At 47.6% G+C, this 14,235-nt stretch overlaps 2 protein-coding genes across 5 annotated transcripts in view; one reads left to right on the top strand and one right to left on the bottom strand.

Moving 5' to 3' along the window:
- IGF2BP2 (insulin like growth factor 2 mRNA binding protein 2) overlaps positions 1 to 2,531 on the top strand; it is a 103,879-nt gene extending 101,348 nt beyond the window's left edge. For all 3 annotated transcript variants that reach the window (XM_032763614.2, XM_032763615.2, XM_032763612.2), the window contains one exon: positions 796 to 2,531. In XM_032763614.2, the coding sequence (XP_032619505.1) occupies positions 796 to 891 (96 nt within the window). In that variant the 3' untranslated portion in view covers positions 892 to 2,531. The remainder of the gene's footprint in view (positions 1 to 795) is intronic.
- A 5,849-nt stretch (positions 2,532 to 8,380) lies between these two features.
- The window catches only part of SENP2 (SUMO specific peptidase 2), a 43,703-nt gene continuing 37,848 nt past the window's right edge, over positions 8,381 to 14,235 (bottom strand). For both annotated transcript variants that reach the window (XM_032763610.2, XM_032763611.2), the window contains 6 exons: positions 13,884 to 14,015; positions 13,236 to 13,439; positions 13,024 to 13,103; positions 11,978 to 12,062; positions 9,995 to 10,090; positions 8,381 to 9,114 (listed from right to left, as the gene is read on the bottom strand). In XM_032763610.2, coding sequence (XP_032619501.1) covers positions 9,052 to 9,114; positions 9,995 to 10,090; positions 11,978 to 12,062; positions 13,024 to 13,103; positions 13,236 to 13,439; positions 13,884 to 14,015 — 660 coding nt within the window. In that variant the 3' untranslated portion in view covers positions 8,381 to 9,051. The remainder of the gene's footprint in view (positions 9,115 to 9,994; positions 10,091 to 11,977; positions 12,063 to 13,023; positions 13,104 to 13,235; positions 13,440 to 13,883; positions 14,016 to 14,235) is intronic.

Raw genomic sequence — 14,235 nt, 5'->3', positions numbered from 1 at the left:
ACTATAGTAACCCCTAATTTCAGCAAACTATTCATTATTTCTCATCATCAAAACATTTCTAGTATTTCCAGTCATCATAACAATAAAACATATGTCAGGGGCACTTAACCAAGGTCGATTCTCCAAACATGCCTCCTGTTCTCAGAGTGCATTGACTCTCTGCCCTTTCCTCCCATTCTGATTAGCAAGCCACAACGATGCAGCTGCATGCCCTTGCCCTTCAGGGCCTAAGATTATTCCTAGCTCTGGGGCATTTGGTTTTCAGCTAGTGGTTGCTGGACACACAAGATGGCTGACTGCAGTACTGTCAAGTTCTGGGGTTACACACAGGAATTTCAAATTATGGGGTCACATGGAGTCAGGATTTAGCAGCTGAGCAGTGACTGACACGCTAGACCTAGTAGAACCCTGCGCTGCTGTAGGCGCTGCCATGCCAGGCTTTCACTGCATGGCTAGGCAGTGTGGGGGCAGGCAGGCATCACTGTCACAGTGTCAGCACGACCAGCACACAAGAGTTTGCTTCGTACAGCTGAGCCGGGGCACCGAGGGATGGAAATTCAGCCCCAGCCAGCCCAGCACTGAGCACATTTGAAAACTCCATGCCCTAGGCAGCATAGCAGGCCAAGGCTGTTTGCAAACTTGCTGTGTGCTCCCCAACACAACCCCACGCCTGTCTCCTGCCCCGAGAGAGACAGGCCTCTCTGCAACAGGTGGGGGCTCTGCACTGGGCCACTGGGTCCCACCCCACCTGGCCCATCTCTGCAGCTGTTTCTCTCTCTCTCGCTTTGCCTGCAGACTGCACAGCGCAAGATCAGGGAAATCGTACAGCAGGTGAAGCACCAGGAGCAGAAACATGTTCAGGGAGCCCCTTCCCTACAGCGCAGCAAGTGAGGCTCCGACACGCCAGCCAGCAACAACTGATGAATGTAGCCCTTCCAATACCTGCCAGAGCGCCAGATCGGGGAGCCAACCAAAGACCCTCCTGAGGCATAAACGTCTGCCCGCGGCTGGGCTGTGCAGAGGACTCTCAGTGGGTAGGGGGAGGGTTCCAACCCACTCACACTGATGCTACCACACAGCAGGGGCTCTGCAGACTCTTCCAGGCCACAGCCTTCACGTTCCTCTATTTACTAGCACGACGCTATCCCTTTAGTTGGACTAACATAGGCGGAGATGGGGCAAACAACCCCCTGACAGCTCTTTAGGATTCACTCTTTGTGCATGTATGCACATACTAGATGAGAAGATTTTTACAGTGCATGTGCTGCAGTGTGAGGTGGCGCTCGCAGCAGTAATATATTTTAGAATTAATATATCTAACGAAACTAACCAATTTCTTTGGGGGGGGAGTAATTTTTATTTTTTACTTGTTTTTTTGGGCTTTTGTTTGACAAAAAAGCAGGCTTTTTTAGACTTCTAAGAAAAGAAACGAGTCCACTTGGATATCTAATACACAATAGACTGAAGATACTGCCAGCAGCAAAATTAAGAGGGTTAAAAGTGGCAATTTCCATAAAGGCTTTAGGAAGAGCAGCGTTTGGATTGTCTGTCTGTGCCAACACAAGGGATACCGTCTCTTAGAAGAGGAATCTCTCTATATATCTCTGTCCAGCTCACATACCTGTTTCTCTTTGCTTCACAGATTCCACACTGGTTTTTGCATTCTGTCCTATTCCCTCCCTCTCACTTTCTCTCTCTCTTCATCACCACATCAGCTGTGCTCTAAGTAACACACCACCGAAAACAAACACAAGAAACACCCAGCCACAACTTCCACTTTGGTTATCACCCAACCCAGCCACCATGGTACTTGTACTAGCATTTTTGCGAAAGAAAGAAAGAAAAACAAGACCCCTCGGCGCCCCTAGCGACGCAGAATTTCAGCCCCTGCCTGGGGAGGACACTGCATCAGGATTGGAGGAAGGGGCTTCTTTCTTTCTTTTTGTTTTTTAAATGGGGGGGGGGAGGGGAGGCAAAAATAACTTAAAGATGTTGTTGGCCCAGGGCATGGAAATTGCAATTTTTTTTTCTTTTTAAAGAAGAGAAAAAAAAAAAAAACTACCTCAGGTGTTTTCGTACCTCAGCACCTTGCCCTCGTGTTTCCCTTTTAGAGATTTTGTATGCCTTGTAAAACTGATAGTTGGAGCATTTTTTTATTTTTTTAATAAAAATGAGTTGGAAAAAAATCTAGACCAAGTCAGCTGCCCAGCGGGAGATGGTGCCTTCCCGCGCGTGCAACGACAGCTCTGTGTTATCTTTCTGCTAGCTGAGAGCCGATGGCCTTTCCTTTGGAGAAATCTTGAAGATGTTCTTAGAAACAAACTGACAAAAAGACAACCCAAGAGAGAAAGGATTGAAGAAGAACTCCTGAGTTCTGATAGGGCACACGCCATTAGAGTTTTCTATGCTAAAGGATGACCATGTACTGGTTTACGTGAACATACCATTGTACCAACAGACTGCAATGCCAGTTTCCTCTACTGCAAACAGTGTTCTGTGAAAAAAAAAAAAAATATATCCAGCTAACAAGAGCCTCACCTTGGTATTTATTTTCATTTAATGTCACGGAACTGACTAGGGCTGGAAGCGCTGAGAAGCCTGGGCTGCAGCCTGGCTGAAGGGGGGGTAGTGGGTGGGCTATAAAAGGCCCTAGTTGCACCCTAGAGCCACAGCCAGACCACCGTTGGGTCTACCAGGAGCTGTGTAAGACAGTGAATAGCCCTCAAAGAGGGGACATAAGAGTAGGAGAAAGTAGCAGCTGCCCCAAAGCAATTAGATTGTCAGGGAGTAAGGCAGGCTGCCTGCCTGCCTTGGCACCATGCAGCTCCTGGCATGTCTGACTCCTAGGTGCAGGAGCAGGCACAGGGGCTCCACATGCTGCCCCTGCCCAGAGCACTGGCTCCTCAGCTCCCATTAGCCAGGAACCGCAGCCAATGGGAGCTGCAGGAGGTGGTGCCTATGAGCGCTGGCAGCACACAAAGCCCCTTGCTTCTTCCGCCTAGGAGCCAGACAGGCTGGCGGCTTCTAGGAACCACCAAAGGTAAGCGCTGCCTGTTGGCGCCAGCACCTTCTCCCCAGCCCCCTCCAGCAGCTAAACTCCCTCCCACATCCTGCACCCCAAAATCCCCAGCCCCACACCCAAGCACCCACACACTCCCAGCCCTGAGCCTCCACACACACACCGAACCCGTGAGCCGCCTCCCACACCCCCATCCCATCATCCACACCCCCTCTAGACAGAGTCCACACCCAACCCCCTGCTCCAGCTTGTAATCCCCTCCTGCACTCTGAACCCCTTGGCCCCAGCCCTGAGTCCCCTCCTGCACCCCAGAGCCCCTACCCTCAGCTGAAGCCCTCACCCAAACACCCCTTGCCCAGCCCAGAGCCCCCTCTGCACCCTGAACCCCTCTTTTTTCATCAAGTACATGCTCATGTCACTTCCATGCTAGGTGTGTGCACACCCACATGCAGGCAGAGATTTTTGCCTTAGCAGTATCTGTAGGGTCAGCTGGGGCACCCTCTGGTGTGCTATGCTCATGCAGCAGTACATTAGGCGCCACCAGCCCTGCACCCATGACAGGTTGGCCAGAGCGGTTTGTCTTGCATCCCAAAAGCATTGGCAGTTCTTAACAGCCCATTGTTATTCTCTTAATATATAGTTCTTAGGTACTTAGTGAGCCAATTTAATTGTTGGTAAGAGGCCTGGCTGGGGCTTTGCCCTGGAGCAGGGCTTCAAGGCGTGTTCCTCATGCAACAGGCCAATGCCTATCAGTGCCCCCCACAGCAGCTGTTTGCAGAGCTTGGGGGAATCCCAGCTAAAGGACAAGTGCAGATTTGAAAAAAACGTTCAGCCCCAAAGGAGAGGGACATGGGCTTGAAAGCCCTCCTGATTGATACTCAGCACAGTGCAGCCTCCAAGCCCTCCTGCCAGGACGCTTCCTAGCACCTCAGCATCGGTGCAAAGTGCCCTGCCAGCACTGTTCCCCCTCACCAAGAAGCAACAGAAGGAAAGGGTTCCCTGGCACCATCCAGGGAGGGGAAGAGGGTGCTAGGCAAAGGACCTAGTTCAGGCCATATGCCTGTCTCAGAAATATAGGGAAATACTGCTACAGCCCAACCCCCTAGTCCAGCCAGGGATCCTCCTCCAGCTCCTTGGAGTGGTGGAGGATTCCAGCTCCTATGGGGATCTTTGTCACCCCAGGCGGTCCAAGCAGCCAAAAACCTGGTAGGCCTGGAGTCCAAGGGCAAGCCAGTCATAGGACCTCTGCAGAGGGCAGGGGAATACTATTGGTCTCCGGATCACAGGCATTCCTCCCCATTCCTACAGCCTAGGACACCAGCCCCACACTCTCAGTCACTGGCTAGAATGCCCAGGTCCCTGGCACTGCACTTTTCTTCCCCCAGGCCCAGACTGCTGGAATCAAGGCACCAGTCCTCATGCTCCTGGTACCAGCCAGCCTCCCACCTAAGATCACCTTAGCACAGATCTCTATCACCCAGGCAGTCTCCTAGGCACCGGTGCCTGATGATACAGGACCATCCCCCAATCTCTGCTGCTCAGGAGACAGGCAGTAATCACTGGCCCATAGTCACCTGTCTCTGCCAAGGCTTAGTTCTGTGCACCCCAGTTCCATTTCCCCCATCCCAGGGTCCCCCATTCTCCACCCATGCCCAGGGCCAGCGCTTCCATTTAGGCGACCTAGGCAGTCACCTAGGGCACTAGGATTTGGAGGGGGTGGCAATTCGGCAGCGGGGGGGTCCTTCCACGCTCCAGGTCTTGGGCAGCAATTCTGCTGCAGGTCCTTCACTCGCTTCGGGACCCACTGCCAAAGTGCCCCGAAGACCGGGAGCTCAGAAGGACCCCCGCCTAGGGCGCCAAAAACCCTGGCGCTGCTCCTGCCCATGCCCATCCCAGTATAAACCCTCTCCCTCCCGCCCTCCATGCAAGGGGGTTCTGTGTGCCCCCTAGCCCTCTCCCCCCATACCAGGGTCCTCCATCTCCCCTCCCCTACTTTGTTCATCTCTCAGTCCCATCCCCCCCCCGCCCCCTTCTCATCTTTCAGTCACCTGCTGGTGTTTTGGTCCCTGAAGCTGCACCCATTCCCAGCCAGTTTGGAAGCGAGCTGCTGCAGCATTCAAAAAACTTACAGTGGTTGAGCCAGACAGCAATGGCATTGAGGTGTGTGTCTGACCACGATCAGGGCAGCCGAGACTCATTCACACAGCCTAGTGGCCTCAAGACATAAGCAACTCCTGGACAGCTGTGACTGCCACCAGGCTGCATCCGCTGTGCCTGTGCCAGCCCCCAGTGGGGAGGTGGTGTCCAAGCACCTTGGGCTGTGACCTGCCCTCAAGCCCAGGTGATAACAATGAGCAGTAAGAGTAAGGTTTTTGCCTGGGTATTTTTAGTAAAAGTCACATACACATCATGGGCAACAAACAAAACATCACAGAAGCCCACGCCCTGGCCATGACTGACTTAAAATACCCACAACAAACCGGCTGAGGCTGGCAGCTGCTGACCAGGGAACTGAACAGCCTGGAAGTACCTCAGTCAGAAGGGGGCAGAGAGGTATATCTCCACCCAGGAGAGGTGAGAGCCAGGGGAGCCGGAAACCTGAGTGGAGGCCCTTGCTGGACCACCGAGGGGCAACACATATACAGGTGCCCTTTCTGGGACATGTTCTAAAAGGGAACTGGTTCACCTCTTTTGCATCAGTCTTTGCCCTTCACACTGGAAGTGCAGCCAATGCCCTGCTCTTCCCTTCATTTTTTCTCTAGCTGAGGAGGAAAGGGGCTCAGAAAAGAAGAGGGATGAGAGACAAATAAACCAGCAGCCCAGACTCCAATGTAGAGAAGAGCAATTCATGGCAAAATCAAACTCTTACACCAGCAGCAGGGCTCTCTCCCCCTCCCACAAAACAGCCATCTCGCTCTCCGGCAATCCTGGGCCTCTTGGCCTAGTTCGAATAAAGGCTGATCCTTCAGGCGGCAACAGCACTCAGCAGCTTTCCAGAGATTGAATGGGATAGCAGCATAGCTTCTCTGTCAGTCTTCACCATGTGCATGAGGCTGTGGCCACAGCCGTGTTTGGGCCTGATTAAAGGACTAGGATTATATCATTCAGAGAGGGAGGACAATGGCAGCATCTAAGATTCATGGGGGGAGGTGGTCTCTGAGAACAATTATAAGCTAGAGGCAGCAAGTGGGAACAGGCTTTGCACAAACCTCTGCAGCATGAGGCTCTGAGAGGTATCAATTCAGTGCAACATTCCCACACAAATAACCGCAGCCTGGAGATGAATACAGCCATTTAATAGTGCAGAGCGGGAACTGACCTATTCCTCTCACTGGCTGTTCTTTTCATAAAGGGTACACGGAGAAAGTTACCGATACAGTTACACAGATAGAACAGCCCCTGGGCCAGGCAGAGTTCTTCTGTCCACCGTAGCTTATCTCACTCTCTGAGCCAGGAGCGTCCACACAGAAATGGGAGCAGTTAAGTATCACCTGTAAATAAGTCCCAACTCTAGCCCATCTCTGTTGGGGAATAACAATTGTCAAGAAAATCTCACAGCACCTATGGGTTTTAGAGCCCTTTGAATATTAATGCTGAGGGGAGCTTTACCTGAGGAATCACTGGACCACATGACCCCAAACATGCACCCAGGGCCCTATTGAGGCTTGGGTTTTATCAGAGATCACAGAAATCATGAAGTTGAATAAAGTCTGAAATCTTGGAAATGGCTGTAAAAAGACACTGGATTCATCCAAAAGGTGTTATGACTCCTTGTGGTAGGTCACAATGCTGCACAGGTTTGGCCCATCCGCCCCACCATAGATGGAGAGGGAGGTGCAGATGAGCCAAAGCTGAAGTGCTGCGACCCTGGGCAGCAATGCCCGCAATAGGAAGCCAGGCCCCATGATGCAGAGCTCACTCACCAATGCCCCCACTATACACTTGTGTACGCGGATGTCATGAAAACTACGTTATTTGGTGACCTCTCCATAACGTATCATTTTTCCTCACACCTCTGCCCTGAAATACGTTAAATATCGCACTGCTAACATTGTGGCCTTGCTGATGACACACAGGAAATTTCAGAACAATTTGCTGCTTCCAGAAACCTGGCATCTCTTAACTTGAACCAGAGCATCAACTTTGGAGCTAATAACCATATCAATCAGTTGTCCTAATAATGAAATTAAGGGCTTGTCTACACTGCCCCATGTGGACTATGTTGGTGTGGAACCCACCAGTGTGTTATGCTCCAACTTCTCCAGGTGGGCCCTTGCTGGTATGCACTCAAATGTTCTTTAGTGCACACTGATGTAGTCCTGTTTGAAACAGGACTGCATCAATGCACACTAGCAGAGTCTATGGGTGAGTTAGAGTGAAATAGTTTGATGCACTCTACAAACCACATGCCTGTAATGCCGACCCTGATGTCATGAAGACAAGCCAGAAGATTCATGGGAAGTCTGCAAGCTGGATGAAACTATATGGGATGGGGCAGCTGGCAGGCAGTGTTTGACATCCCTCCTCTAGAGAGCAGGATTTGCCTTCTCTCATGATAAACCTAACTGAGCAGAAATCACTGCCGTGCAATGATCTTTGGTTTCCCTCCTATAGTAACATCTGCCTGTTATGGTGAGTGTCATCTTCACTTACTAAGCATTAACATAAGCTACTTATGAAGATGGTCTTGTGGGTAAATTGTGGGATTGGGAGTTGGGAGACCAGGGTTCCTCCCAATTTGAGAGTCCCACCTTAACCAAGCCTCTGTGGGCCATGTGCACATGAGGGACAATGTGGGCTGCTGTGAGGGGTGCTTAGTGACTGGAAAGCTAGCCAAAGAGCCAAATGACGGCAATGTGGAAATGCACAGCCTGCAAATATCCTCTTCTAGTATCCAAGCAGCTCACCACCATTACATTTTTTGCTCACTATCCCCTGTGAAATAAGGAGGGTTTTTCCTCCCATTACAGATGGGGAATTAAGACACGGAGACAGTGACGCATCAATGGTCCCACAAGCAGGCTGTGACAGAGTGAGGAACTGAACCCAGTCTCAGGTTAACACCCCAATGACTGAACCATTCTTCCTCTCATCCCACATATCCCCCTCCCCACTTATAACATTCAACCTCATCTGCTGAATAATTTAAATGCCCTCACTATCTGCTGACACATGGTATTCAGCCTCCTCAATTCTTATATTCTTCATCTTATACTCTTCCAGACCTCCTAACGGAACATTACATTTATGTTAAAGTGAACTGGAAACTAACTTTCCTATGCAAAAATATTTTGAAAAGATAACTGCAAATTTACTTTGGTTCTCTTCTTGCAGGTTTTTGTTCAGAAAAGACCCCTTCTGTAAGTTACAGCACACTTTCATTTTAATAAAGAAAAATAAATATTCATTTTCACATGGGACAGTTTCTTGAAACAAATACTGAACCCCAGCTACAGGGGCTTCACTATGGATTTGTTACAAATCAAAACATAAATGCCTTGCTCCTAGGGTCTTTACAAATCCAGTTTTAGGAATCAAGTGGAGTCTTCTATAGTCCAGAAGCAGAGCAAACCTCTCCTTGAACAAGTAGCTAAACACGTCGTCCCCGTGAAGGTGATTTCAGACAGACAGTGACAGTTCTACAGTTGCACAGGACACCTCTGTGTGCCAGCCAGAGTTTGCACCACAGTTCCAATGGCTGCAGAGAAGCACCAGAAGTCGCCAGTCTTCAGCAACATGAACTGATGCAGTTTGTTTGGGATCTGTTCTTAACCACCCACTCCAGTCTCTTAGGAGTCACAACTCAGAGGCTGCAGAGATCTTTGCTTTTTGGTTAGGATGCATTAGCATATTCCAAACAAATGTAATTCTCTGGAGTGGACAAAACCACTGCTTTACAGCCTACTCTGAGGAGAGGAAGCTGTTGGCCCAGGTGCCTTTTGAAATAAGGCATTCAAACATTAGTTAAGCTAAGGACTCATTGTCACTAGTGGTGGATCATAGTATCACTGTGTGAGTCTCTCAGTCTGGGGTCACAGCAGCTGTTGATTAAGTATCTCCCATACCATCTTTTTGCGGAAGTGAGGCATGTGGTGCTAAAAGAAATAAAACAAAAACAAAAACAAAAAAACCACTCTATTAAACACTAAACCACAGTAAAAGGCGTCAAAATAAGCGTTTGTCCACATTCTGTAGTCACGGACCAGAACAGTGAGTGTTCAACATTTGCAACAGTTTCCATGCAATGGTATTTGATACCACAACTTTGCCCTACACTAAGGGACAGAAAATGCAATGCTCTGGCAAATGCTGACTTTAATGAAAACCATGAATGTCATGACTGAGAATTTGCACGTCCTTTAAGAAAAGCCCAATGCAGCTGAAAACAGCTCGTATTTTAACCTGTGAAAAAGCTATTTGGAAGGGAGCCTCAAAGATGCCATAACTAAGGTCAAGCCTACTATTACAAACAGTTCCAGCCCCCTGCACCAGAGGACTGAGACGTGATGCTTGGCAAATGGACAAAAGCAAAGGCAGGGAATGCAACTCACAGGGCTGGGAGGGCTCACTTGTCAGTACGACAGTAGCACCTGGAAGCCCTAACCAAGACCAGGGCCCCTGGGGGTAGGTGTTGTGTAACTAGCAAGAGATGAGCTTACAATTTAACTAGAAGAGTCAGGTGACAAGGAAAACATGCCCAGAGACTGGAGGCACTACAGGTTAGTTTAAAAAACAGGAGTACTTGTGGCACCTTAGAGACTAACATTTATTTGAGCATAAGCTTTTGTGGGCTACAGCCCACTTCATTGGGTGCATGCAGTGGAAAATACAGTAGGAAGATAGATATCTATACACATATACACACACACCCCATGAAACAATGGGTGTTACCATACACACTCTAATTAGAGTGATCTATTAAGGTGAGCTATTACCAGCAGGAGAGAAAAAAGATTTTTGTAGAGCTTTCCTCACCTGAGTGAAAGTGATAGGTTTGTCTCTGGAGATATAGTCTGCATATTTACAGGTAAACATCCCGCAGTCACTTCCGTTCAGCTGCTGTGGAATTTCCTACAAGTGAGCAGTGGGAGAAGGTTGCATGTTAGTCCCTTCACCTCTCTTACGAGCTATGCAATGCATTATCTTCAGTACTGTGTATCAGCAGCATTTTAATGAGCCGCTTGTGTCCTCCACTCCAGGAAAACAGCTTTAACACCTCCTCCCAAATCAGATAAACTACAGCTGCACCATGTTCCATTTGCTGGTCAGGAACATCCCTGTCCTTCACCTGTCGAATCTTTAGAATGCACACTTTCCAGGCCCAGGATGTCCTTACCCAAGTGTGTACTATGGGCCCCAGTGGGGCTTTGAACCCTACTAGCACTGCTTACTAGAAAGAATACAGATTCCTCCACTCCTGAGTTAGTGCTTCCTGCGGGTTGACAGAGGTGAGGAGGGAATTCCCATTCTGTACAATGAGAGCTACTAAAGGACAAGTTTTGCCTTTGATGATACATGAACAGCTCACTGATCGTAGTGGAAGTTGCATGTGGGGAGAATTTAGCTCTGGCCTTTAATTCCCTCCCCACAAGGTATTGGCGACAAATCAAAACTGTCAATGTCAGCTTGTTCTCCAGTGACCCAGGGCAAGACAACTCCAACTATCCAGAAGAAGAACTAATGCGGGGGATCTATTATATGAATTACTATTGCCTGAGCACAAAGCAAAAGGAGCTATTCACCTGCAGCTGGAGTTCACAGCTCCACAGGCAACCTAAGAGTTCCTCTGAACTGAATGTGCCAAACAAAGCCCCTAGAAAGCTTTGAGAACTGGGAAAGAGCAATTCCAGCTCACAACAGGGCATGTTCTAGGTGAGGCTATGCCCCTCTCCCCTCCAGCACCTTTGATTTTTTTTTCCCTCCTTCCTCCAAACCCAATCTAGATGATGATAAAATGAGGGGTGGAGGATCTCTACAGATAAAAGTTATTTGGAGAACACGACTGAACAGACATTTATTTTAGAAGATTCTAGGTCAAGCATGGACAACAGCAATGATTTGAAACAATCTTTGTAGAAAAAGAGGAGTCTCTCAAATAGCACACAAAAAGCTACCTACCATAAAAAAAAATTGTTTTTGTTTGCACTACTACCCCAATACCTTAATATTGTCAAAAGTTCAAAGCCAGATTCACAGCTGCAGTTCAAGAAATACAGTGAGCACATGTACAATAGATCAACTGCTGTATATAGTTCCTGTATAGCAACTGTTGCCATCTTTCATGCATCAGCATGCGCCTTAAGAGAATGAAGGTTAAGGCCATGTCTACACTCACAACTGTGCCGCGGTCAGAGCGGCCGTGTAGCCACATTATGCCAAAGGAAGAGAGCTCTCCCATTGACATAATAAAACCAGCTAAATGAGAGGCGGTAGCTATGTCAGCAGGAGACCGTCTCCCACCGACAGCACTGTGCACACCAGGGCTTATGCCAGCAAAACTTGTGTCACTCTGGGGAGGGTTCCCCACCCACCACACACACCCCGTTGAACGATAAAAGTTTTCTGATATAAGTGCTAGTGTCAACATGGCCTTCATCCTAGTAAGGAATAATGATGAAGTTTGAGATGTTTTTCTTGGACACAGCACCAGCTTGTTGGACCAAAGGAAGAAAGCTGGATGGCTGTTCCAAGGACTCCAGTCCACTCCAGATTGCCAGCATGTTTTTCGCATCTAAACTGAGTCAGGAAAGGAGCAGTGACAAGGCCAATCAAGTTAATAAAAGACATTGCTAAAGAGTCCATCAAAACATTGTTCCCGGTGTCCAGTTTGGGCTGCTGTATTATGGGCATTAGAGAAAGCCCACAAACAACCATTCAAAACTTAGAATTGTTTCTCCTGAAGGCATTTGTGGTGGTGGGCTACAGTACATGGATCAGACTCAAACACTGTTCACATACATGTGATTTCATGCTGTAAAGTGTCCACTCTGAAGGTTCAATATCTAGATTCCTCTTGGTTTTGCTTTCTTCCTGCAGATATTGACTGTTCAACGAAACAAAAACAAAAGAGGAGGTATCAGACTTTTCTAACCAAATGTTTTCATATTTCAGGCCAACAGTCTAAAGTTGCCTGACGAGGTCTTCACTAATTATGCACCAAAGACCCGAAGTACCAGGAAGGAGGATTATAGGATATAATCATACCATGCTGAAGGTAAACCCACATGTGCCTAGGAACTATTCACATTACTCAAGAGATTTTAGATCTGCACAGGTAATGCTGCAGCCATGTTATATTGGATTGGGATCTCAGATGGGGCACTGCCAGAAAAAGTGAGGCACATGAGAGACTGGTAGTGATTCACAAGATCACACAGACCCTTTCCTGAGGAGTCAATCTCCGACAGAAGTGGGGAAGTACAGAGTGATTTTATGTAACATGAAACATGAGTACTGGTGCAATAGAAGAGTCAGTGCCAAACTACAGCATTCACTCAACACACTGAAAGGATTATTATTTACATAAAAATTAACTCCAGTGTCTCTAACAGAGCATACAAGAGGATTATGTGTGCAATGCAATTTGGTGGGTTACTTAAGAGCTGCAAAAAATGGCATAAGAGCTAGAAAGTAGAGGGGTCTCTCATTAGTAATAGGGGATATTGACATCCTCTAAGAAGGAGTTCTGGTCCTATGAAGTGTGTTGAGGTTAATGTTCTTAAAGAGGAACGGACTTTCTTTCTATTGGCATCAGAGCTTTAACAAGTCACTCAGTGATGGTTCGTTCACAAGACACTCTCAAACGTCTTTGGGAGGACAGAATATAATCAGCAGCTGAATGATGATACAATTTGCACTTTACTGGCAGTGACTAGTCCAGGAAGAGATTCTTATCCCTTAAGGGTAACTCTTGTGCTACGTAAAGCAGGAAGGATTTTCCACACTCATGGGGAAAATGTGCATGTGTGAAATGCAATGATAGATGCTTTAGTGAATCTACTTACAGCAAAATCTCACAGATACTGTGGCCTCTTTGCCCCATCGAGTCAAAGTATTTGATAGTCTTTCTTCTGACATCTATTACCTGTTATTGAAAGACAGGCATTGGTGCAACAGACTTAGCAAAAGACTCCATGCTGCCTACAGAGCAAGAACTAAAGCCTTTTCTAGGTTTTCCTTTCCCTTCCACTTCCAAGGATGGGCCAGTTTGACTCACCACTAATCCCCAGTGTACCCTCAGGTGAATGGGCACAAAGACGAGGTCTTGCTTGAAGAGATCCACACCTTTGGTCCATCTTTTTACTGCCTGGTAACCCCCAGAAATTAATTTGGGGTAGAAGAAAGTACTGAAAGCATGAAGCACTGGATATCCCTGCTGCTTATTTCTCTCCACCAGAAGATTCATGTAGAAATTGATTACCTATATAATTGAGAGTACAGTTTAGAGAATGAAGGAGACACTCATTTGTCTGTTGAAGTTAAGCTTTATCCGCTGGACTCTTCAAAATTTGCAATCTGAAAAGACCACATAGATCTTGAGTTGAAGTCAAAGACTCCTGAACTAACTTCCTTCCTTTGAGTCCTGCATTTAAACACTTGTTGTTTCACCCACTCCCCAAAGTCAAACCTGATCCCAAGTTTCTGCTAACTCTTGAAAGCAGCATAATACAGGGAGAGAGATATTTTCAGGAGTACTGTTCCCTCTTAAAGGCCCAGCTTTCAGAAGCCTATGGATATTCCTATAGGGACCGAGGTGTAGATCAGAAACTTAAGCCTGTCAACAGCTTAATGTCAGAGAAAGTTGTGGGCACATTTTAATATATATGCATGCAGAACACAAGCATTCCTACTGGATTAATTTTACCTCATCGTTGAGCCAGTGATGGTTCCTCAGTGTCTGGATATCCCCACGGGTGACCTTTAATTTAAAGGCACTGCTCAAGATCTCATCTTCCTGGCCATGGCCTAATGCATTAGTGATTTCTCTTTCCATGTCCTGAAATGAGCAATTCCACAATGTGACTAGTGAGAAAGTCCTGGACTAGGATGTATGAGCAACTGGTGCATCACACTAAGTTGAAAAAAGTATTTAAGTGAAATCCAGTAGAGGATTAAGCCTGCTACAGGAGGAAGGGCGTGACCATACAGTGACACTGGGAGGCCAAGGATACCAGTGTTAGCTTTTTCTGTGAAATTTGTACATTAAGCCTAAGGTA

This window comes from Chelonoidis abingdonii, chromosome 8 (assembly GCF_003597395.2).
Source record: "Chelonoidis abingdonii isolate Lonesome George chromosome 8, CheloAbing_2.0, whole genome shotgun sequence".
Classification (NCBI taxonomy): domain Eukaryota; kingdom Metazoa; phylum Chordata; order Testudines; family Testudinidae; genus Chelonoidis; species Chelonoidis abingdonii.
The sequence above is the reverse complement of the archived record's forward strand: the minus strand, read 5'-3'. Positions and strand labels throughout refer to the sequence as shown.